The 26,112-nt window shown below is 41.5% G+C and overlaps 1 protein-coding gene across 3 annotated transcripts in view; it reads left to right on the forward strand.

The window, feature by feature from the left end:
- The window catches only part of OVCH1 (ovochymase 1), a 413,341-nt gene that overhangs the window by 76,411 nt on the left and 310,818 nt on the right, over nucleotides 1-26,112 (forward strand). For all 3 annotated transcript variants that reach the window (XM_033953446.1, XM_033953447.1, XM_033953444.1), the window contains exons 7-8: nucleotides 4,800-4,951; nucleotides 21,337-21,529. In XM_033953446.1, coding sequence (XP_033809337.1) covers nucleotides 4,800-4,951; nucleotides 21,337-21,529 — 345 coding nt within the window. The remainder of the gene's footprint in view (nucleotides 1-4,799; nucleotides 4,952-21,336; nucleotides 21,530-26,112) is intronic.

The raw sequence follows: 26,112 nt of genomic DNA on the forward strand, positions 1-26,112 counted from the left end.
CTCATTTGGACGGAGGCAGGCCTGCTGGTCAGACGAGCGAGGAGCTGTCTGGTCCAACTTGGAAAGTAAGAATAAGGGGGGTTCCGGGGTGGGAGGGTTCGTTGGGGGGGGGGGTACCAGCAGGAGGGGTTGGGTACCCTCCTGCCGGCGATCTTAGGGGAGGCCATTGGGAGGACCGGCAGGAGGGGTTGGGTACCCTTCTGCTGCGATTGTCGGAGGGCCGTTGGGGGGGTCTACAGGAGGGGTTGGGTGCCCTCCTGCCGTGATCGCTGCCTACCCACAGGATCCTAGGGCCTGATTGGCCCAAGCACCTAAGGCCCCTCCTATAGCGGGAGTGGCTTTAAGTGCCTAGACCCAATCAGGCCTAGGATCCTGTGGGTTGGGCAGGGTAGGGGCGGGCCCGCCTCATTTGGGAACGGAGGCAGGCCTGCTGGCCAGACGAGCGAGGAGCTGTCCGGTCCAACATGGAAAGTAAGACTAAGGGGGTTCCGGGGTGGGAGGGTTCGTTGGGGGGGGTCTCAGCAGGAGGGGTTGGGTCCCCTCCTGCCGGCGATCTTAGGGGAGGCCATTGGGAGGACCGGCAGGAGGGGTTGGGTACCACTTCTGCTGCGATTGTCGGGAGGGGGTTGATCTGACAAAATGAGGAGCACGGTGAAACACAGGTAAATAGCGGTTCCTAGAAGGGGGTACATTGGCCCGCGGGGACAAACCTGTTCACCGTTTCCGCGGTCGGTGAATGGCCTTGTCCCCGTCACCGCAGCGACTGCTAGTTTTCTTCCCCGTTTTCGGCGGTGACCCGCAGCTTAAATGCGGTGGCCGCGGGTAAACCGTCACCGTGTCATTCTCTAGTTGGAATCTCAATATAAGGTGGTCCATTGTAAGGGATTTGAGAAGTCTCAATTATCCCATCAGTCTATTCTCGTGGAGTCTTCTATAAAAAGAATCAATCCTGCCAAAGTTTATGCCACCGTTCCTCCTGGCCGAGAGAGCAGGGCCATGGACAAGTTTGGTCATTGGCTGTATCAAAATTTGATGATGGCAAACTGAATTTTGAATTATAACTTTGTCTTCACATCTTACCTGAAGCATTTGGTCAATGCCATGGCTGATTTTTTTTTTTTTCCCAAGTATCTTCCTCAACATCAACTTCCAGAGTTTCAACACATGCATCACACTCTGGGTCAACTTCGCATGCATATGGTTCAAGCAGCATATGATGCGTTTGATAAATGTCCTCTAGAGTCACTGCGGCTCTTGGCGATGTGCCAGCTGGCCTGCTCCACACCATAGATATGGACCCGAATCTTCAAGATTGACTGACTATACCATTCCATACCAGGGCAATGAGTTTGACTCTATTGAGGCAGCTACGAAGCGCTTATCTGAAGCATCAGAAGTCATTTGCTTCCATAATCGGGCCAAAGCCTTCCACTGCTAAGGCGTTTTCCTCAAAATTTAGCACCTTATTCAAGACCACCTCCTAAGAAACAGCAGCAGCAACGGCAGCAAAAACCTCAGACTCCTGTTGCACCCAAGGCCTCTCACTCTTTTGACCATCTAACACAGAGCATAACCTCATTTGTTCTGCCTCTGTCCTCCCCTCTCCCCATTGGGGGGTCATCTCCATCATTTTTACCAATGAAGGGAGCTCATTACATCCGACCTCTGGGTCCTCACTATCATCAGGGAAGGTTACTCTCTTCACTTCATTCAGGTTCCACCAGATCTTCCCCTAAGAGAGTATCCTTCCAATCCGTCACAGACCACCCTTCTTCTTCAGGAAGCTCAAGCTCTGCTTCATCTCCGTGCCATCGAGGAAGTTCCCCTGGAACAGTAGAGCAGGGGGTTTTACTCCCATTACTTTCTTGTCCCGAAAAAGACGGGAGATCTTGGAGCACTCAACAAATTTCTTGTCAGAGAAAAATTTCAGATGCTGTCTCTAGCATCCTTGTATCCTTTACTAGATCACAACGATTGGTTATGCTCTCTGGATCTCAAAGAGGCTTACACTTACATCTCCATTCATCCAGCCTCTCAAGTTTTGCAGATTTCAGGTGGGAAATCATAATTTTCAGTACAGAGTGCTACCCTTCCACCTGGAATCATCTCCCAGAGTTTTCACCAAGTGCCTAGTGGTAGTAGCAGCAGCTCTGCGCAACCATGGTCTTCAGGTTTTCTTGTACCTGGACGACTGGCTCATCAAAGATTCAAAATCTGAGGGTTATTATAGCGACCCAACGGTTCCTCCAAAGTTTGGGGTTCGAAGTCAACTTTCCGAAATCCCAGCTACAGCCCTCTCAGACTCTACAGTTCATTGGAGCTGTACTGGACACTGCAACTCGGAGCATTCCTACCTCAACAACGTCAGGATGCTCTCATTCAACTTTGTCAAAAAGTATTATCCCTCACTTCACTCTCAGCGAGACACATGATGATTCTGCTGGTCACATGGCCTCTACAGTTCACATGACTCCATTTGCCAGAATTCCTCAGTGGACCCTGGCATCTCAGTGGCGCAGGCTTTCGACCCACTCTCGGATGCTCCTCTTCCAATCTCTCTAGAGGTTTACTGTTTCAAATGCCCCCTCATCACAACAGATTCCTCAACCTACACTTGGGGAGCTCATCGCAATGGTCTCCGTACTCAAGGGCATTGATCCAGCTCAGATCATCAGTGTCACATAAATCTTGGACTTTTTGTACTGAATGATATACAGTGTTCCCCTGCAAATTTTTTCTGTTTGCGAATCGCAGACTCACTAATTCGTGTATTCTCCCGACTTGCCTCTTCCTGTACTAAATTCAGGCTACACCAATTAGGAGCTGTGTGTCAAAAGCAGCTCCTGATTTGGTGTAGCCTGACTTTAATAACAGAAAGGCGGTCTGAGCATACTGCAAGTGATTTTGCACACCGCCGGTGACCTAGCTACCCTCTCCTGCCTTGTAAACCATATTTGCGGTTTTTCCAAAATTCACGGGGGTTCCTCAAATGGAACCCTCATGAATTTCAGGGGAGTACTGTAATACTACATTAGAAGACGAACATGTGAAGTATCCCTTTATGTTGAATGTTTTTCCCTTATGAGTGACCCTGGGATCCTTTGAGATGTGCTCACACAGTTTGCAGTTTGTCACACTGCAAGTTTGTATGCCATTCTCTTCATAGGTTTGTATGGGGATTTTGCTTTTTACCAATTTTTGTTTCAGATTCTGTGGCAGATGGAAGGCCAGCACAGGTGGAGTTGGGAATATTTATTTTAGTAATTCATCTTCCTAGAGTAGTGATTGTAGATCTCATATAATTGTTTAGTTTTTCTAGTTCTGTATTATATGTCACTACTAAGGGGGTCCTGTATGTTTTTGTTTTTTCCTTGTAGTATAGTAAGTTTTCTCTGGGGGTGTTAAGGAATGAGGTAATATTTTGGAAACTACTGTAGGGTTGTATCCTTTTTGTTTGAAGGATTATCAGGGTCTTGAAGTGTTTCTGTGTCTCTTGGTCAGAGCAGATACGATTGTATTGTGTGGCTTGGCTGTGTATACGGGATTTTTATATATATATATATATATATGTGTGTGACAGGTGAAAGCTGGAGTTGTGGAGGTAGCTGCATGTATGTTTCTTCTATATAGTTATTTGTATAAAACCATTGTTGTTGGAGACTGATGTCTAGAAAATTTGACTTTTTTGGGTGGAAATAGTAAATTTTGAATTTGATTGTAAGATGGTGTGTATTGAAAGAATTGTAAAATTGTATTGCGAGTCCAAATCTTGTCAATACAGTACTCCCCTGATATTCACAGGGGTTCCATTCCAGGAACCCCCGCAATTGTTGAAAAACCGCAAATACGGTTTTTAGGCAGGGGAGACAAGAGGGCAGCCTGAAATATAGTGCTCCCCTGTTCATTCACGGTCCGCAGTCCCGCTCATTCATGGTATTTTCTGACCACGAAGGGGAGGCCGGAGAGGGCAGCCGGAGAAGCAGAAGAGGGCAGCCGGAGCACCGTCGAGTGAAGGAACTCACTCACTGTATGCTCCGGACCGCTTCTTTCCTATACTAAAATCGGGCCTCACCAATCAGGAGCTGCGTGTCAAAGCAGCTCCTGATTGGTGAGGCCCGACTATAGTATAGGAAGAGGCGGTCGGAGCATACAGCAAGTGATTTCCTTCACTTGCCGGTGCTCCGGCTGCCCTCTCCGGCCTCCCCTTCGCGGTCAGAAAATACCATGAATGAGCGGGACCGCGGACCGTGAATGAACGGGGGAGCACTGTATTTCAGGGGACTTGTCTGAAATGTATTTAGAAATGTCTCTTCTAGTTCTAGTGTACATAGAATTAACACATGCAGGCTCTGTTTAATTATATCTGTGTATTGAGTAGCCAATTATGTAAATGTGAACTCTGTATATAGTAGAGTGGCGGCTTAGTAATGGTTAGGGCTGCACTCTGAAGCTGCAGGTTCAAGCCCAGCACTGCTCCTTGACCCTGGGTAAGTCACTTAATGCTCGATTGCCCCAGGTATGTTAGATTATGAGCCCACTGGGACAGATAGGTAGAAATACTTGAGTACCTGAATGAAAACCGCTTAGGCTCCAAGAGGTGTATTAATACTAAAAAAAATATAGTATCTGCTTCCAGAAAAGGCAAATTTCCATTTTTCATATAGGTATAAAGAAACATATTTGAATAACGTCTTCTGACTGCAAAGGAAAAAAAATACACACGATTCGGAGAATAGTATTTAATTTTTGAAAATATTTTGCAAATATTTGATTTTAGAAAATGTTCATTTATTCTTCAGGTGGTGAAATTGCTACTCTATTGCAAAGTGTGGAACTCCCCCTTGTTGAGGAAGGAACCTGTAATTTTGCTCTGAACTCACTGGGGCTTTCTACAATAGATGAGTCCATGATATGTGCTGGCTTTCCTGATGGTGGAAAAGATGCCTGTCAGGTAAAAAGCTACTGTCTTAGAATATCTTAATGTTATACTGAAATGTACAGGGATATGCATACCAGATTGTCCCGTCAGTATCCTTATGTTAAATGTTGGAACATTTGTCCCATATATGTCCCCATCAAGTCTGAGCTGAGCTATTTTTCAGCATTATAGACATCCATGTTCACTCAAACCTACTTCTCTGGCAGGCATCTATAACTGAGGCAAGTGTTACAAGCCTTCAAGAGTATTGGAAACACTACATAACACCAAAAGAGGGCTAAAGGGCACGAAGAGTGGAATGAACACCAAAGGGAGGGCAGAAAGCACTGAAATATAGAGCATCAAAATATAGGAGGAGTGAAATAGCACTAACAGGAAGACTCTATGGCACAGGCAGAGGGTTAAAGTGACCTGAAGTTAGTGGAAAACACAGGATCACAAGAGGTCCGATTTGGCAGCTAGCTATGCTTTTTAAGGTACTTGCGAAAATGAGGAAAACCAATGGTGGAGTAGGGAAAAGCTGCAGCAATGGGGGGAAATAACCAGTATAAGTTTCTAGGTACAAAGAAAAGATTGAAGCGTGTAAGGTACTGATTAAAGAGCAGCACAGTTATGGTAATCCCTCAACACCTCACATATAAAAAAGTGTAAAAGTGGTAGAATGAAAATCGCAAAGGCACCTAGAAAGATGCAAAGCAGGAGAAGGAAGACTGGCACCCTGTTGCTCCCAGAACCCAGAACCATGGTGCAGAGTAACACAAAGGTGATATTATGAACCACTCAAGTCAGCAGAAGAGGCAAAGGACACAGAGCTTCAGTTGGGGGCTGGGGCAGAAGTAGCAACAGATACAAGGGGCAGAGGGTAACACAAGAGGTAGGTTATAAGGATAGGAGTGGAGGTAGGTTAAAGAAATGGTCAGGGACCACTGCTCAGGCAATAGGCCTGATGGGCCGCCGCGGGAGCGGACCACTGGGCGAGATGGACCTCTGGTCTGACTCAGCGGAGGCAACTTCTTATGTTCTTATGTTCTTAATAGCCTCCTGGTTTAGAATAGTGGTCCATTTAGCCCAGTATCCCAGAGGCTAATACAAGTCACAAGTACCTAGCAAAAACCCAAATAGTAGCAGCATTTCATGCCACCGATCCAGGGCAAGCAGTGTCATCCTCCATGTCTGTCTCAACAGCAGACTCTGGATTTTTCTTCCAGGAACTTGTTAAAACCTTATTTTAAAACCAGCTACATTAACCACTCTTACCACATCCCCTGGCAACGCATTCCAGAGCTTAACTATTCTGAGTGGAAAAAAATATTTCCTCCTATTGGTTTTGAAAGTATTACTCTGCAACTTCACGTGTCCCCTAGTCTTTGTAAATCTTGATGCAGTAAAAAATTGATCCACTTGTACCCATTATACACCACTTGGGGTTTTGTAGACTTCAATCATATCTCCCCTCAGCTGTCTCTTTTCCAAGCTGAAGAGCTCTAACCTCTTTAGTCTTTCCTCATACGAGAGGAGTTTCATCCTTTTTATTATCTTGGTCGCTCTTTGAACCCTTTCTAGTGCTGCTATATCTTTTTTTTAGATAAGGAGACCAGAACTGAATGCAATACTTGAGGTGAGGTCACACCATTGAGTGATAGAGGCATTACAACATTCTTAGATTAAACATTCTTTTTTTGCACCAGCTGAAGGAAAAGGCTAGTGTGGTCGTATTGGTTAACAAAAAGGTAACACATTCCTTTGATAATTTTCATGCAGATCCAATGGGCAGATGGCTTTATGTCACCATGATTTCAGGAGATGATCACATGATGTTTTTTAATCTTTATGCACCAAATTCCAATCAGTTTGAATTTAAGAAATTGCAACAAATTATTCTTACTAATAATTTTTATTTATCAATTTTAAACATTTATCATTTTATACAAATAACTAGTCTTATAGCCCGTTACATTAACGGGTGCTAGAGATGATTACATGATGCTTTTTAATCTTTATGCACCAAATTCCAATCAGTTTGAATTTAATAAATTGCAACAAATTATTCGTACTAATAATTTTTATTTATCAATTTTAAACATTATCATTTTATACAAATAACTAGTCTTATAGCCCGTTACATTAACGGGTGCTAGAGATGATCACATGATGCTTTTTAATCTTTATGCACCAAATTCCAATCAGTTTGAATTTAAGAAATTGCAACAAATTATTCTTACTAATAATTTTTTTTATTTATCAATTTTAAACATTATCATTTTATACAAATAACTAGTCTTATAGCCCGTTACATTAACGGGTGCTAGAATATATGTGTGTGTCTGTCTATCTATTTCTTTCTCTCTCTCTCTCTCTCTCTCCCCTTAGCCGCTTTCTGTATTTCTGTCTTTCTTTCTTTCTTTTTCCTTGGCTGTCCACCACCACCCCTTGCTTGGTCCACTAGTCCATTCTCCCTTCCTTTTACCTCTCCTGTGTCCACCACCACCCCTTCACTGCTATCCTTATCCAGCAGCAGCCCTTCTCCCTTTGTTTTACCTCCCCCCTGCCAGAATATATGTCTGTCTGTCTTTCTGTCTCCCTCCCTCCCTCCCTCTTTCTGTCTTTCTCCCTGCCCCCTATGCAGCAGCATTTCTCTCCCCCCTGCAGCTTTAAAAAGGTCTTACTTCACCACCCTGGCACAAAGGGAGGGAACTGGGCAGCCTCACCTCCATGGTAGAAACAGTGCTAGGGCAAGGGCAGAGTTTAAAGGTTCCTACTTTCCCACAAAATACGAAAGAGTGCAGCAGATATCCGTAACTATCTGGAAGGGCCTCAGTAATCGAGCCTACGCAAGTCATAGACTCTGACCATACAAGTCTGCGTACATTCCCGGCTCTTTAGCTCTAATCATCGGCAGCCTTCCAGTCCCTAACCTCAACTAAAAGGATTTTAATTTTATTCCAAATTCTTTTCTAAAAAGATTTTTATCTTTTAACTTATTCTAAAATGTCAGCTTTCTGAAAATCTAAGTTCTATAAATCGATGCACTATTTCTTTATAGGAGACTTAATTTAAACATCCAGTGTCCATTAAAGTTACTTAGCTTTCAAATAATATCACTCCAGCAAACTGCTTCAGACCAGAGTTTAAAGGTTGTCAGCTTTTTTTTTTTTTTTTTTTATTGGCTTTAGCTGGGCTCTTCACCGCTTTCTTGGCTTTAATCGCTTTTGCCTTTTGGGGGCTCTTGGCTGCTTTCTTGATGGCTGTTGCCAACGGCTTCTTGACCCTCTTTGGACTCTTTTTCACTCCGGCCCCTGCTGCGTTTTTGCTTTCTTCACTGCTGCTTTCTTGCTTTTCGGAGGGCTCTTCTTCTTCGTCTCCGGCTGCTTCCAGAGCCTTCTTCAGGGCAGCCAAGGACATGCTGATCAACTCGGAGATGCTAGGGCCCGATGCCTTGCGCACTTTCACCACTCCCGCCGACTTTTTAGCTCTTTTCGGCGTCTGCCCTCTGCCGACAGCCCTCCTCCCGGCAGCCGCCACTCAGCGTGTCCTGGTGACGTAGTAAGCGTGCATGCGCATTCTTGCTGGCACAGCGTGACAGATGAGGGATCAGGGAAGCACGGGATAAGAGTGCTCATGCGCGCTTAGCGTTTTATTCTATTAGATAATAAGAAAAGAGAAAAAGAAATAACAAAATTTTACAAACATTGAAGGATATTCTTTACAACATTACCCTTTAATCTCTTCTAGTCCACATAACGGGAGAATATTCCTGAAATTAATTTAGGAATACAATAAAATATAATCATGATCTAATCTAAGATCTAATTTTATAGTGCAAAATACTACTGAACTCCATTTATAATTAATTCAGGTGGGAACTAATTGTTAGTTTCACGAAGCTGTAAAAACTGTTCCAGCTGCATAGAGTCCCAGAATATTCTTACTAATAATTTATCTAATTTAATTGTAGCTGGGGACTTCAATGCTGTAGTGGATCCATATATTGATAAACAACAAGGTAGAAATGTGAAATCTATGGGTGTGGATCATTTAATGAATACTTGTGGCTTAAGGGATATTTGGAGGATTCTTCTAATTACAAGAAACTGGAAAAATTGGGATTGTCTAAACGTCACATTCTGGTGGGAGTCATTGTGTATGTATTATCGGTATGAACAAATGTTAGCAGAGCATAATGATCAGTTCCGGGCATTTAATGGCTCTGGAGCCCAATGGATATGTTTGTTAAAGACCATGGTGGTATATGATGGTTTCTTTTCTTTTATTCTGATTATTTATTGTATTATTCACATCAAGGAGGGGTAAGGAGGGATGGGTGGGAGGAAGTTGGGTTGTTTTAAGAATTTGATGTAGTATGAAAGTGCTGTTTGTTTTTTCTTATGATATTTTCTTGCACTTTGTATAAATTACTATATAAAATCAATAAAAATTATAAATTGAAAAACAACATTCTTAGTCTTGTTTACCATCCCTTTTCTAATAATTCCTAGCATCTTGTTTGCTTTTTGTGGCCACTGCACATTGGGTGGAAGGTTACAGCATATTGTCCACGATTACCCACCAGATCTTTTCCTTGAGTGCTGACCTTTTATGCCTTTTGTATTGTAACTGCAGTAAGTAGCATTTAAAAAAAAAGTTGCCTGGGGCCTTAGGGCGCTGCCCTGGAACAAGAGGAGCAGTTCAGAACGATTCATGAGTCTGGAGGTGGATCTGGTACGTTTTCCAGATCTGAGATGAATGCAGCCATTCTGGGCTGCTAGAAGCAGAGAGAGCAGTAGGAAAAGCCAAGGCCTGTACTGAGGCCTGGGCTGTGCCCAAAACACTGTTGCACGTTTGACAAGGCAGCTGCATGGTGATGCCACAATGTCATGCATGCATGCATGAAGTGAAGGGGCAGGCCAAAGGTTCTAGGAGAGTCCTGGAGCTGATTTAAAACTGAGACGCCAATTTAAAATTTTAACGGTGCCGGAGCACAGAGGAAGCCCGACTAAAGAGGCCATGAGAGGTCTGTTTTGCAAACATGAATTGCATTTAAAATGCGATTATGGAAGCATGCAAGTCGCACATTTTATTGTGTCCCAGTGTATGTTGGATGATAAGGGGGACTTAAAGAGGACCCAAAAATGGCTGTTTTGGAGTGAAAAATTGCACATGCCCAGTAATGTTAAAGGAGACTGGCAAGGAGACCAGCTCCTAATTTAATGTTAAAGGAGACTGGCAAGGAGACCAGCTCCTAATTTAAAATTATCAAAACTACATTTTTATATTTTTAAAATGTTTAGATGGTTAGCAGAGGTGCTAGAGGTCTATTGAGCAGGTCTATGTGGTCGCAGCTTTGAAAAAAGCTGCAGAAGCTTTAAAACTGTAGAAGTTGGTCTGAGTTAAAAATAAAATTAATGCAAACTGAACACTGCATTATTTTGCCAGACTCGTAATTTTGGATGTTAGCACATGTGAATTAAGTGACTAGAACTTAAAAACAAAGGTTTTAAATGTTAAATTAATTTAAAATTTGAGTACGGAATGTATTGTATGCATTTGTAAGATGCCTAATTGACTCCACTAGTCCAGAAAGGAAATTAGCAGAAATTAGTTGGGGGGAGCAACAGAACCTGAAGAGAGCTTTGTGCTGCTTGCTCTGTGTTTGTGAGGAAAAATGAAAAAAATGAAGTGATGAAAAAGAATACATGTGATGAGAAAAACTGAATGAGTGAATTAGATTAATTTTAAGCTGTACTTCAAGTACTGACTGAAATCCTTAGGGAGCTGAAATCTGAAGTAGAAACATTTTGAACTAAATCTTTTGTGTAAAACTTGATGACTTGAACTGTATGCTTTCTATTTGGCTTGGAATTGCATGTCTCTTGTTGGCAATGTCTGCTGTTCATGTTTCTGCTCTATCAATAAAAATTGCTTAAACATAGAAAAAAACCAAAACCCCAAGTTTTCTTGGTTAAAAATTACATTTTCTGGAATAAATTTAATTCTGAAGAAACAGAAGGAAATAAATCCTCTGGTATTTTATGTTGCAACAATTTTTTATTGATGACTATACCACAATATAATGAGAAGAGTACAATATAGTCATCAATATCAATTAAACAAAACCTCTTTACCCCACACCCATAACAAGAACCTACAAATTACAATGTGTAATTACAAATTACACATAGGTATCAACCAACAACCATGATCCCACCTATTAAGGAACATGAAACAGTGTCACCCTGACCATCATGTAATCAGCAAAAGGCTTTGTAAACTAAGTGTAAACCCCCAAAGTAGAATATTGAATCTAAGAAAATAGAACTATAAGAGGGCAAAAAACCCCACCCCAATAAAAGGCACCATAACTAAATAACTTCAATGCAAGAATACCTCCAGAGAAGCCCTTCCATAGCTCCCCGCACCCTACCCCTTCCCTAAGCAAACTATAGGACTGCTCCCAATTGACCAATCATAACATGAAAAAATCCTTACTGGAGGAGTTGTTTGATCCCATGCCATCACTACCTATCTGAGGGTCCAATCTCAGAATACTCAACTAAACATCCTATTTCCCACCAACCTTCAGGGTATCTCGGAACATCCCCCTTTCCTCCAAACAGAGAACCCCACAAAAATCACAGATCCCAGGCTATATCCCCATCTATCCCCACCGCAAAAAGGCAATCATAATGGATTATGAGGCTCTGAGCTCTGTGGGGAAGAAATTGTACATAACCACCCCAAACTTTTTTTTTTAAATTACTTTTTAAAAGATCCTTTAGTATGATTATATTCCAATTGTATGGGGCATGCAGATGATTACTTCATGCCCAGAATGAGGGGGCATCAACGTTAGTTCAAATTCCCAAGATGACATGTTTAGTCATTACCTTAAGTACAGAGATGATAAAACAAGGCCATCTTCTCCATGTGTCATCTAAAACTCATTAAGCCATACTTTCATCAACATCATTTTGCGCAGATTGTCCAGTTAATGATAATGCCTCAGCTGGACTACTGCAACTCGGTCTACATGGGAATCAATACCACTTCATTTCACAAACTACAGTTCATACAGAACAGAGCAGTTAGGTTAATCTTCAGCCTAAAGAAATATGACTTGATCTCAGCCTTCTTCAAAAAACTGCACTGGCTACCTATCTCATCATAGATCCTCTTCAAAATATCTTGCCTCTCACATCACATAATCCACGGAAACTCAGTCCATCCCCTCACCCAGCTATCTCAACGCCCTGGTCCACCTCTAGGAGAATCATAGACAGAATGCAACTAAGTCTGCCTTCTACAAAAAACTCCATTACAGGTGAATGTTTCCACTCCATGTTTACATTCATGGGCATAAAAGTTTGGAATGACCTACCAGAAATGATCAGAAAAGATTCTAATCGCACGTCATTCTGGAAGAAGCTGAAAAATCTCTTATTTGACTGCTGAATCCAACACATTCCTACTTGAATTGAACCTATGCTCATCAGTTTCTGGATGCATCGAACTACTCTTACCTGTCAACAGAGCCTTTCCCGCTCCCCTCCTTTCCTTCCCCTCAAACAAGACTTCCTTTCCAAGTCTTCCCCTTGCCCCTACAGCCTGGCCCCTACAGCCTAAATAGGTATGAGCGACACACAAATGGAAGATTAGATTAGATTAGAATTACTAAAATAAAAGGCCTCATTTATCTAAAAGTAGGTCCACTAGAGAGAAAAATACTTCCCAAAATAGTTTGTAAATGGTGAACTACTCTAATCCAAAATGCTTTGATCACTGAACAACTTCAAGATGCATAGATAAAGGACTTCACTCCCTGTTAACATTTCTCACATTGAGGCGAGTCAGTGACACCTGATTTGAACAATTGTTCCCAAGTAAAATAGGCCAGATGTAAAACCTGTAATTGACACACTTTCAATTTGGCACTTACCAAAATATCTGGGATCTCTCTTATAAGAATTTTGACATTTAACTTCCCTGGTGGAATACCCAGTTCCCCATTTAACATGTAACCTGTCAAAGGATTTCCTATCACACGATTTCTGCAGCTCCTTATACAACAAGGACACACTTTATTTATTTTAGGTATTTATATACTGCTTATCAAAGTTATGTAAGCGGATTACAGTTGGGTACTTGAGCATTTTCCCTATCTGTCCTGGTGGGCTCGCAATCTAATTCTCTCTTCTTTGAACATATTTCAGAAGTCCCACAGATTTGTACCCAAGACAAAACCCTAAGCCTCTCACATCCAGAGAGTGAACATAGTGCTGTAATTGTTTATAGGTGAAAACCTCCTGGGGGGGAGGTATAATTCCCTACTGCTGTAATGCCAGTCAGGAGTGTAGTATACTTGCAGTACATGAGACAGCAAAAGTCACACCACTATTAGCCCATCTCCTGAAGCTAGCATGCTCTGGTTCCAGAGAAAAAGGAAGGTTTCTTTGCATTGGTATTTGATCCAACATCTCCGGGAGACCACCTAGCAACCTGACCAGGACTCGCCAAATATCACACAAGAAACCAATCAATACACTAGAATGCAAGAGAGAATTCAAATGCCAAGTGTGATAAAGCACTAGCTCATAACTAAGACGAGTATAAGTAGACTGATCTAGAATCCTTTTACCAAGGTACCAATGCAGGCAGGCCTGATTATACTTTGTCTGTTAGACCTAAACCCCCATACTTCTAGGACCCAACGAAGTGAAATACTGTTAGAGTTTTACCTCACCATAAAAATATAAAGATGAGTTTATTCAAAGCGGCCAGACCCCTCTTCAACAATCAACAATTTTTCTAAACTTTCCTAACTTTGTTTCATGAACTGTAGACTAGCTCTGGTTTATTTTCCATTGGCAGATCTAGAGAGGTAATGGGTTTAGTCTCTTTCAGCTTGTTTAGTCTCTTTTAGCTGGTTTATTTTCTTTGCAGCTGATTTATCCTCTTTCCCAACCCCTTCCACTTGACCCAGCTACCCTTCTTCTCTTACAAGTCACCCAGAGCCTATTTAGCTTTGTATGACACACAAATATTAGATTAGATTATTATGCAGAAACTTGCTATATTTACATTTGTTGGTGATATTTGGTTTTATAGAGGAAAAAATTAGATTCCAGCAGAATTTAACTTTGTGAGGGCTTGCCCCTCCTCAGTGCTGTTTGGTTGGGAACTTGGCTGACTCATAACTTATAGCCCCTCTCACCCTTCCTACATCCCACCCACTCCAGGGTTTGCTACACATATACAGACAACACAATAATCAAGAATACTCTAGTCAATACTCATTCCATCCAATCAAACTGGCTTTTATTCATTGTGGTGCTTTAGTTCCGAGGCACACTATCTGAAGGCTTAAGGCTTGCCCCATCTGTCTTCAGCTTGCTAGTATTAAACAGGAGCTCAATAAACATCAGCAGGAATTGGATGCAATTAAAGTAACTGCCATCACTCTACAGAATCATACTAATTTACCACCATTGCCTCAAAGATTAAAACTGAGGAATAGATGGGTCAGGGTAGGCTCAGGCAACATAGAAACATAGAAGATGATGGCAGAAAAGGGCTACAGCCTATCAAGTCTGCCCACTCTGCTTACCCACCCCCTGTCTATGCCCTAATGACCCAATTTTCTTATCTTGACCCTCGTAGGGATCCCACATGGGTATCCCATTTATTCTTAAAGTCTGGCACGCTGTCTGCCTCGAAAACCTGCACTGGAAGCTTGTTCCAATGATCAACCACTCTCTCTGTGAAGAAATACTTTCTGGTGTCGCCATGAAATTTTCTGCCCCTGAGTTTGAGTGGGTGCCCTCTTGTGGCCGAGGGTCCCTTGAGAAAGAAAATATCATCTTCCACTTCGACACGTCCCGTGAGGTACTTAAATGTTTCGATCATGTCTCCCCTCTCCCTACGTTTCTCGAGAGTGTAGAGCTGCAATTTGTTAAGTCTCTCTTCATATGAGAGACCCTTGAGCCCCGAGATCATCCTGGTGGCCATCCGCTGAACCGATTAAATTCTGCGCACATCTTTACTGTAATGTGGCCTCCAGAATTGCATACAGTACTCCAGATGAGGTCTCACCATGGCCCTGTACAACGGCATTATGACTTCAGGCTTTCGGCTGACGAAACTTCTATTGATACAACCCAATATCTGCCTTGCCTTAGATGAAGCCTTCTCCACTTGATTGGCAGTTTTCATGTCTGCACTGATGATTACTCCTAAATCTCGTTCTGCTGAAGTCCTAGTTAGTTTCTCCATTCAAGAAGTATGTCCTGCATGGATTTCCGCTTCCGAGGTGCATGACCTTACATTTCTTAGCATTGAAGCCTAGCTGCCAGGTTGAGGACCAACTTTCCAATGTAAGCAGGTCCTGCGCCATATAATTCTGTAAACTGCATTCACTTACTATATTACATAGTTTGGCATCATCGGCGAATAGTGTTATTTTACTTTGAAGCCCTTGAGTCAGATCCCCTATGAATATGTTGAAAAGGAGTGGACCCAGGACCGAGCCCTGCGGCACTCCACTGGTCACCTCCGATGTTTTAGAGAGGTAGATTGCATTATGATGCTCTAGATAAAAAGAAGTGAAGTGGAACTATATCCAGTGAAAATAGCTCAAGAAGTAAAACATTTCTGCAGCACAAATAAAGCTCAAGCTCAATCAGGAAAACTATTGCTGCTAAGGGATTCTTGTTGTCCGGGGGCATTAATCTTAGTATGCAGTTCAAAGAGCCCAATATAGTGAAATGTCTTCCAAGATCCTCAGCTACTCTAACACTGATGTTAAATTAGCTAGTCAACAGCACCCCACTGGATCAAATTAGCTAGCCAACAGCACCCCACTTGGAGCACAAAAAGTTTTTTATGGAGCTAGGGGATGGGTTAAAACTTTTTGTAAAGACTGTAGCCTTTTCAGAAATACTTCCTACATATGGAAAGGGAGAGGAAAGATTATAAAATACTGAGAACTTCAATAGATGGCTCGGAACCTGGTGTCATCAAGAAGGCTGTAGGTACATAGGAGGATAGGGCAACACATGGAAAATCAAACACCTATATTGTAATGATGAACTGCATCTTTGGCAAGAAAAAGAATCCTTGCTGAGAGATTCAGGTAAGAACATAAGAACTGCCATCTCCGGATCAGACCCATGGTCCATCGAGTCCAGCGATCCGCACACGCGGAGGCCCAGTCAGGTATACACCTGATGTAGTTTTAGTCACCCATATCCCTCTATGCCTCTCGTAAGGAGATGTGCATCTAATTTGCCTTTGAATCCTAGCACAGTGGATTCCTTAATAACCTCCTTTGGGAGAGCATTCCAGGCATCTACCACTCGCTGTGTAAAGCAGAACTTCCTGACATTTGTCCTGGACTTGTCCCCCCTTAGCTTCAAACCATGTCCTCTTGTCCGTGTCGCGTTGGACAATGTAAATAATTTATTTTCCTGCTCTATTTTATCGATGCCTTTCAGCATTTTGAACATCTCGATCATGTCCCCTCGCAGCCTCCTCTTCTCAAGGGAGAACAGTCCCAGTTTCTTGAGTCGTTCCTCATATTCCAAGTTCTCCATACCTCTTATTAGCTTCGTTGCTCGTCTCTGCACCCTCTCCAGCAGTTTTATATCCTTCTTTAGGTTGGGAGACCAATGTTGGACACAGTATTCCAAGTGTGGTCTGACCATTGCTCTATTAAGCGGCATTATGACTTTCTCCGATCTACTCGTGATTCCTTTCTTTATCATGCCTAACATTCTGTTTGCTTTCTTTGCCGCTGCCGCGCATTGTGCCGACGGCTTCAGGGTCCTATCTATCAGTACACCCAGGTCCTTTTCTTGTTCGCTCTTACCCAGAGTTGCGCCTGACATTCTATACTCATGTTCCTTATTCTTACTACCTAAATGCATTACTTTGCATTTCACCACGTTGAACTTCATCTGCCATTGCTCTGCCCATTTCTCTAACTGATACAAGTCGCTCTGGAGTTCCTCGCTATCCTCCTGCGATCTGATTGCCCGGCATAGCTTTGTGTCGTCTGCAAACTTAATGATCTCACTGGATACTCCTTCTTCCAGGTCATTGATGTAAATATTAAATAGGATCGGCCCAAGAACCGAGCCCTGGGGCACACCACTAGTCACTTTCTCCCAGTCTGAGAACTTCCCATTTATGCCCACTCTCTGCTTTCTGTTTTCCAGCCATTTGCCTATCCACCTGTGTATATCTCCCTCTATTCCATGGCTTTGTAGTTTCCTGAGAAGTCTTTCATGTGGAACTTTGTCGAACGCTTTCTGGAAGTCCAAATATATTATGTCCACCGGCATTCCACTATCAATTTGCTTGTTCACGGTCTCAAAAAATTGAAGTAAATTCATTAAACATGATTTCCCTTTCCTGAACCCATGTTGACTGGGTTTCATCAAGTCGTGTGTATCTAGGTGCCGGACTATGCTATCCTTGATCAGTGCTTCAATCATCTTTCCAGGGACAGACGTAAGGCTCACAGGTCTGTAGTTGCCCGGTTCCCCTCTCGATCCTTTTTTGAAAATTGGCGTGACATTCGCTATCTTCCAGTCATCTGGTATTTGTCCAGTTCTGATTGTCAGATTGGCAAGTTTTTGCAATAGCTCTCCGATTTCAACCTTCAATTCCTTTAAAACTCTCGGGTGAATTCCATCCGGTCCAGGGGATTTGTCACTTAAGTTTGTCGATCTGGTAGTATATCTGGTCCAACTCCACTTCAACTGTGGTGAGGTAGTATGTTTCTAGGCATTTAAACTAGAAGGTGGGGTGGCATATGGATGCAGGTCACTTCTGGTGGCCACCCCCAGCAAAAGGCAAGATGTCATAGTAGTAAAGATAGCAATATAAACAACACTTAGCAATTCACTTCTTAGCAATGCAGTAGGAATTGGGACTAGACAATAAATGATGCAAGAAATGAGTGCCACTGAAAGGTAGCTGGAAAGTAATGACCACAAATGCTCAGTCTAACCAACAAAGTTCATAATCTGCAAGCCCTGATGTTAGAGGCAGACTTAGATATTGATGCCATCACAGTGACCTGGTTCAGTGATTCCCATGGATAGAATGCTAACTTATTGGGCTATAATATTCTTAGGAAGGACAGGGATGGACAAATAGGTAAAGGAGTAGTGCGCTTATGTGAACAATATCCAAGTGACTGAAATGCAAATGGCATGGGGACAGGAGGAAGTGATATAGCTTTGAAAAGAGAAGATGGAACTTCTATCCACTTGGGAATAACTTGATGAAGACCTGGTTGCAGATATCCATAAGTTGGGGGGAAAAAGGGGAGTTGCTACTGCTGGGTAATTTCAATCTGCCAGGTATGGATTGGAACCCAAGGTGATAGGTGTTAGGAGTTGAAAGCACTCTCAGAGGTGAATTTAGGACCCAAAGTGTTGAATTAGATTAGAAACTGGTTGATGGGACAGAATCCATAGGGTGGTAGTTAATGGAATTTGCTAGGAGGAAGGAAAGGTGAGTAGTGGAGTTGCCACAAGGATCGGTGTTGGGGCCAATTCTGTTTAATATATTTGTGAGCAACAATGCTGAAGGGTTAGAAGGTAAGGCTTGCCTTTTTGTGGATGATACCAGGATTTATAAGAGTGGAAAACATGAAAAAGGATCTGTAAAAGTTAGAATGGTCTAATGTTTGGCAACTAAATTTCAATATAAAAAGTGCAGAGAGATGCACTTGGGGAGCAGAAATCCAAAGGAACCAAATGTGGTGACAGGCTGATATGGGCAGAATGGGGAGAGGGACCTTGGGGGTCTGAAGATCTGAAGGCAACAAAACAGTGTGATAAGGTGGTGGCTGTAGCCAGAATGATGCTAGACTATATAGAAAGAAGCATAAGAAGAAGAAGAAGAAAGCAGCAGAAGAAAGGTGATGATGCCCCTGTACAGGTTGTTGGTGAGGCCCCACCAGGAGTTCAGTTTTGGAGGCCGTATCTGGCTAAGGATGTAGAAAAAACTTGAAACAGTCCAGAGAAAAAATGAAAATGGTATGGGATTTGTGCCAAAAGATGTACAAGAAGAGATGGGAAGACCTGAATATGTATACTCTAGAAGAGAGGAGGGACAGGGGAGATAATGATAGTTATTGAAATATTTGAAAGGTATTAATATAGAAACAAATATTTTCCAGAGAAAGGAAAATGGTAAAACTAGAGGGCATGAATTGAGGTTGCAGGGTGGCAGATAAGTAATGTTAGGAAATTCTTTTTCATGGGAGAGGAGGTTAGATGACTGGAGATAAATAGTGATGGAATTCAAAAAAGCATGGGATGAACACAGAGGATCTCTAATTAGAAAACGAATGGTATAATACAAACTAAGGCTGGTACTGGGCAATCCTGCATGGTATGTGTCCCAAATATGGTGATTTGGTTTAGGATAAAGCTGAAGGCTTTGATAGAAGCTCCAGTGACAAGATGGTTAGGATAGGCTGGAGTGGGCGTCAGTGGCAACTCTAGCAGCACATTAGAGTGTGAGCCCACCAGGACAGATAGGGGGAAAATGTTTGAGTACCTGAATGTAAACCACTTAGGCTATAAGTGGTATATAAATACTAAAAATTCAGAACCCAAAGACAGTACTGGGCAGATCTCTATAGTCATACTGAAAGTATGACAGACTGATAGTATTCCACCATTCATGATAGTGTGACATATCTCAGTTGCCCCAGGTAAGTTCAAGATCAATCAAATAACTGATGTTCTGGAGATCTGGATCTGAAAATTACCCCAGGATAGTTGGTCGGGAGCCCAGTCAGCAGCTCAAATTAGAAAAATTTGCACCTCAGCAAAGCATTATGTCTCCCCCCCCCCCCCTTTATTTTAAAAAGGCTGAAGGTAAATAACAGGCTTACTACTTGTTGCCAGAGTGGGTGACTAAAAATTTATTTTCAAAGGTAAAATTGAGAAGCTTGCTGCTTTGCCACAGAGGCTACAGCTGACAATTTGTCTGATCCCGAGGAGAGAAAACTTATACTTAATTTTATTTTTGAGTGACTGGTATGATTATAGTTTGAGAATTTTTTGAGCTGTGTGATGCAGCTTAAGCCATTCCTAAAAATTATATTTATTGGGGATAAAACTAAATACGAACAGACTGATTCCAGTCAGGAATAAATTTATATTTTTTTGTTATAACTAGCTGATAGCCTGACTTCTCAGGATATCTATATACTCTTATACTGAAGCACACACATAGGGAAGCACTCTCCATTTGTTTTATTTTTTAAGATAGTTTAACAAGGAGAAGATTGCAGATGAAGATTACAAAACAGATGAAGCAAAGAAGCAAGAGAACTTGAGAATTAAAGGACACTTTAGACACTAAAGAGTCGCACTCACACACACTCTCCTGGTCCCATGGGGTTTCAGATGGTAATTTACACAACTGGATCCAGTTTTAGGCTAGAGAGAAGTATTTTTTTAATTGATTTTAATATTTTAGTCTGTCTATTGTGAACTGAGTGCAACAAAAACACCTTTTGTACTTTTGAATGGAGTAATTTCCTTCATTACCCCAAGGTAATTGCAGTTAAGAGAATCTTGTAACTCCAAATCTGATTCTCCTTTATCAAAAAGTACCTCTAATCACTTAAGTCAAGAACTGGTTAGTGATCTCTTATCTCACCCACTCCCGGAGAGGCTCACCTTTACCCACATGTTTGTTCACCCCTTCAAAGACTTCCCTTGACTAAATCCATGTTGGCTTTCTCATGAACCCATGCTTATGTATATGCTGTATAATTTGGTTCTTTATAGTAGTAGTCTACCATTTTGCCTGACAGTCACTTGTCGGACACTGTCACTCGTTGGTCTATAATTTCCCAGGTCACCTCTGGGACACTTTTTAAAAATTAGCATTACATTGGCCACCCTCCAATCTTTCAGTACCATGATGAATTTTAAAGATGAAAAAGCAGAATAGGAATATAAATACTTTATGTAATGTTTATAGTTTAACAGGTTAAGTATTTTGGTAACTTGAAATGTATGTTTCATGGTAGAATCTCAGATATCACTTACACTGGTCATTTGGCTTAGCATCTAGAATTTCACCCCTAATCAAGGCTCTACAATTTGCCTGGTGGGAACCAAGTGATTGTTCTTTTTTTTTTTTTTTTTTTTTTAATTATCTTTATTAACAATTGCAAAGTTGTTCTGATTGAGAAACTGCTTAGTGGTTGGAGGCATGGAAGAGAATGCATAGAACTGGTGCAGAATTAACCTAAGGGATGAATTTGAACTTCAGCCAATCAGATATAATGTAATAATAAAAACAATAGCTCATAGATCTAAAAGAAACAGTACTATGATTATTAAACTTGTTTGTCTTTTTGTTTCTAGGGTGACTCGGGGGGCCCCCTGGTTTGCAGGAAACACAGTGGCATCTGGGTTTTAACTGGTGTGACTTCATGGGGGATAGGATGTGCTCGATCTTGGGGCAAACGAGTAAGCCAAAACCATCAAAGGGGTAGCCCAGGTGTTTATGCAAATGTAGCAGCTCTTTTGAGCTTTCTGATAAATGATACTACCTCTGGTAAGTTTCATCTCTGCTTTTGTCATCTCCTAAACTATCCTGTATTTTCTTGCAAATGATTTAGCTTCAACAATTATTTTTTTTTGTTCTGAGCCACATATGCTTTCTATTTTCTTGAATTTTTATATAGTTCTCAATAAGTATTTTAGTGGTTTACAACAAGAGGATTTTGGCCACAGTATAAAAATCGCACATCACAAAGACAAAAAATTTACTAAGGCCCTCTTTTTTTTATACTAAACCATGGTAGAGGTTTCTACTGTGGCCCAGAATACTAAATGCTCTGATGCTCATAGGAATTCTATGAGCTTTGGAGCAGTATCAGAGCATTTAGTGCTCCGAACCATGGTAGACACCTCTACCTTAGCTTAGTAAAAGTGGGGGAGGTAAATTTGTAATTGTCATAAAACCAAATACAAGAATTACAGAACATCTTACTGGGACTTTTGCAGCTTCATTGTCTATTGTAGTAGTAATAATAATAATAATTTTATTTTTTTATACTGCAATACCACAAATATTCAGAGCGGTTTACAGAGGAAGAGACTGTACAAAGACAGCAATAATACAAAAAACTTTCGAAATTACATTAGCATGTTTATCTGGGAGTGTTTTAGGAATGCATCAAGGATAAAGTGGAGTCGGAGAAATTTGTCAGAAGTTTTGATTGACTTCCTGAAAGTTTGATGATAAAGTGCGTTTGAAATAAAGTTGGTTGTATTGTATGGCAATAAGATTTAAATATCTTGCAAGTCATTTCAAATGCAGGCCACCTTAATATGTAACCAATAAATATTTCCCCATAGATTTGGTTTTTAGCGGATCTTTTAGTTCTGACTTTCTGTTGCATCCATTTTTCATTACGCAGGCAATGATGATGACTGTAAGGCTTGTCTAGATTACCATTTACTTTTCATCTGAAATACTGTCTGTCCCAGTGTGATTTTTGGCTTCCCTTCACATTTTTTGAAATGAAAGAATTTTGTCAAGATGAATTGTTTACTTACCTTATGACATCAAAACCTTTTGCCTCTGCAGGTGCAGATCTTTGATTTTTATGGTCTTCCAGAAAAGTAAAATATTTATAATCCACCCATCTGCAGTGCCTAGTAGCAATATGCTAGCACAAAACTGCATCGTACTAGCACAACTTGTGGCAATGTGATATAAACACTTGATAGTCTGCCCATAAATCGGACAAATCTTATGTATCTTATTAAAATATATTTTAAAAATGCCTGCTTAAAAACAGAGCTCTTGGTTGCACCCTTTAAAAAAAAAAAAAGAAAAAGCAGCCCTAGCTACTCTTACTTGCTGGTTCAGGCAGGGAGAGCAGGGACTGCTTTTTTTTTTTTTAATATAAACTTTGCATGCAGTCATGAGGAGCTGTGCTAGCAATTTTTCTTCTGAGTACAGTTCCTCTTCCCCCTTTACTAGTGTTTTTCCACACACATAGCTTGCATATAATTTGCATGCTATTATGCTGAGAATCGCCAGTAAAACAAAAATGTTCCTGCCATGATTTTAAAAAAATTTTTTATACTATGGTGTTTGAGCTTAGAGAATCTGGCCCTCAATGGGGCATTATGCTGTGTTTGAGTGTTGTCATTGGTGATTCTGGTTGATGTGTTCAGTAAAAAATTGTTTTTTTTAGTTTTTCAATTCAGCCCAGTCAGCAGCTAGATGAGTGACTTCTACCAATTTGTTTCTTGTTTTCTTTCTTGTAGAAAAGAATGCATATTGTGATAACTGCATAGGAGTTTCTTCTCTAAGAAGCGTCCTAGGGTTGACATCAGTACATTGAAACGTATTGCAGAGTAGTGAGCCTTGGGGTACTCTGCTTGATACTGAGCATTCTTCCAGTCTTAATTAATTTATATGCTATACGTTCTGTTAGAAATCCTTTTAGCTTCCTCCCTCCTGCTGCTGAAGTCAAGCAACCCCTCCCCCCTTACACACACACCTGGCAATGGGATAGTTGCCTACTCCCTTCTGCTGCCAAGCAATGTTCCCCAACACCCCCGCCTCTGACACCCCCGCTCCCTCCCCCTTACCTTATTTATGATGGCTGGCTTGAAGGATGCCTACTCCCTCTGGCCAGCAGTCCTGCTTCTTCAAAATGGTGGGCCTTTCCATCCCCGTTGCACTGGGGAGGGTCCTAAGGCTCCGACTGGCCCAGGTTGTTTAAGGTCCCTCCTATGGAAGGGTCTCTAGATGTCTGGGCCAATCAACCTTAGGCCCTACCATGGTGTATCCCAAGTCTGCCATTTTGAAGAGGCAGGCTTGCTGGCCAGAGGAAGTAGGCATCCCTACTTAAGGCATCCCCAATAAATAAGGTAAGGGGAGGGAGTACGGGGTTATCAGATGCACAGCGGGGTAGTGTTGGGGGGTTGCTTGGTGGCAGGAGGGAGTGGACATCTCTCATGTTGCCATGGAGGGGGGAAGTTAGCAGTGTCAGGTGATTGTGCAACTTGGCAGGAGAGAGTGGGTGTGTTCCTGCCAATCTTTGGTTTTTAAATTTTAATTTGCGTGTGTGGGGGGGGGGAGGGAGTGTGGTCTGAGCTGTCAAGCCTTACTTTCCTGTCAGTGCCTGAGCCATTTTAATAGTGCATTTGCATGGCAGTATCGGAGACTGCCAGAAAACTCAGAAAAGACCACTGTAAAGCCGTTTCAGTAATCAATCATTAAAAATACATGCATGCTAAACCGGCTTGAACCGGCGGATTTTAGTTTTGAGAATCTAGCCCTCAGTCTTAAGTCCTTTGGAAGTGCATTCCATATCTGAGATCCTACAACAATAAAAATAGAATCTCTATACATCTCTAGTTTTATTTGCGTAATCAAGAACATAAAGTAAAGCCTGTCTACCTGAATGTAAAGGACATCCTGGAACATTAATTTTTAAAGTTGCAGCTAAATAGAGGGGTCGTTGCTCATGAAGATCTCTAAAAATCAATGCCAGGGTCAGACCAATGGTCCATGTAGCCCAGTATTCCATCTTTGGAAGCCAATCCAAGTCACAAGTACTTGGCAAAAATACAAATAGGAGATTCAAAAATGTACAAAGGATTTTTTTCTACCCTATATATAGACCATCAAATAGAATAGGGTAGTATCGTATTATATTGCTTCCAAGATTGGCACTAAGGCCTCCCTGACTCTAGTACAAAAATATATATTTCACCACTTAATTCTTCTATAGCAGTGGTCTCAAACTCATACCCTTTTGCAGGGCCACATTTTGGATTTGTAGGTACTTGGAGGGCCTCAGAAAAAAATAGTTAATGTCTTATTAAAGAAATGACTATTTTGCATGAGGTCCTCTTTATAGTTTATAAATATTTCTTTTTGGCTAAGTCTTAATAATAATATTGTAATTTATAGTGGAAAGAGACATATGATCACACTTCTACCTCTAACCCTCTGTTGTAGTTCCTTCCTATTTCTCCTACTGTAAACCGCGTTGAGCTCTACGAACGTGGAGATGATGCGGTATACAAACCTAAGGATTAGATTAGATTAGATCAAGAAACTATTATTTTACTTTTCTGATTGACAAACATACCGAGGGCCTCAAAATAGTATCTGGCGGCCTGCATGTGGCCTCTAGGCTGCGATTTTGAGACCAGAAGATTGTTGAAGAAAATTTTTATATTTTATGAAGCATCCCAAATCTCAAAACCAAAAATGTTTATATGTAATGAAGATGAAGGACAGAAACATCAGAGTCAATTGAAAAGGGATCATGGAGCCTTTTATAACATACAGCTATTTCAGTACCCACTGGTGTGATATACAGGCATCCTTCACAGATGGAAGAAGTAGATAGAGATTTAATAGTAGACATTCAGAATATATCTAAAAAAAGGGGAAGTCTTGCTAATAGGTGATTTTAACATTCTGGATGTTGACTGTGGTATTCCTATTGTGGGGTCTTCTAGAAGTAGGGAGATTCTGAATTCTCTACAAGGAGAACTGTTCCAGCAGTTGGTAATGGAACCCACAAGGGATGGGGTCATACTGGACTTAGTGCTTACAAACAGGGAAATTGTTTCTGATAGTGGGTGATCTGGCATCCAGTGATCACTGCATGGTATGGTTTAATATTAAGATGGGTAAAGAGAGGGCTCATTCAAAAGCAAAGGTTCTAGACTTTAAATAAACTAACTTTGTTTGGATGGGGGTTTACGTCAAGGAATGTCTGGATGGGAACGTCTGGAAGGAGTGGAAATGCAGTGGGAAAAACTGAAAGGAGCGATTGTAAGGGCGCCAAAACTTTTAGTGAGGCAAGTAAGTAAAAGTAAGAGGAAAAGGCCACTTTGGTTCTCAAAAGTAGTAGCTGAGAAGTTAAGGAATAAGAGGTTAGCTTAAACTACAAAAGTTCGCAGAAAGAGTAAGACAGGCAAAAAATATCTGGAAAAGTTAAGAGACGCTGGCCATGTAGTCAGGAAAGCAAAAATGCAACTGGAAGAAAATATAGCTGACATGGTAAAATGGGGAGACAAGACATTTTTTTTAGATATATTAGTAATAAGAAGTACAAAAGTGCATTGTGAGACTCAAAGGAGAAGGGGAGGAATATG

This window comes from Geotrypetes seraphini, chromosome 7, assembly GCF_902459505.1.
Source record: "Geotrypetes seraphini chromosome 7, aGeoSer1.1, whole genome shotgun sequence".
NCBI classification, from domain to species: Eukaryota; Metazoa; Chordata; class Amphibia; order Gymnophiona; family Dermophiidae; genus Geotrypetes; species Geotrypetes seraphini.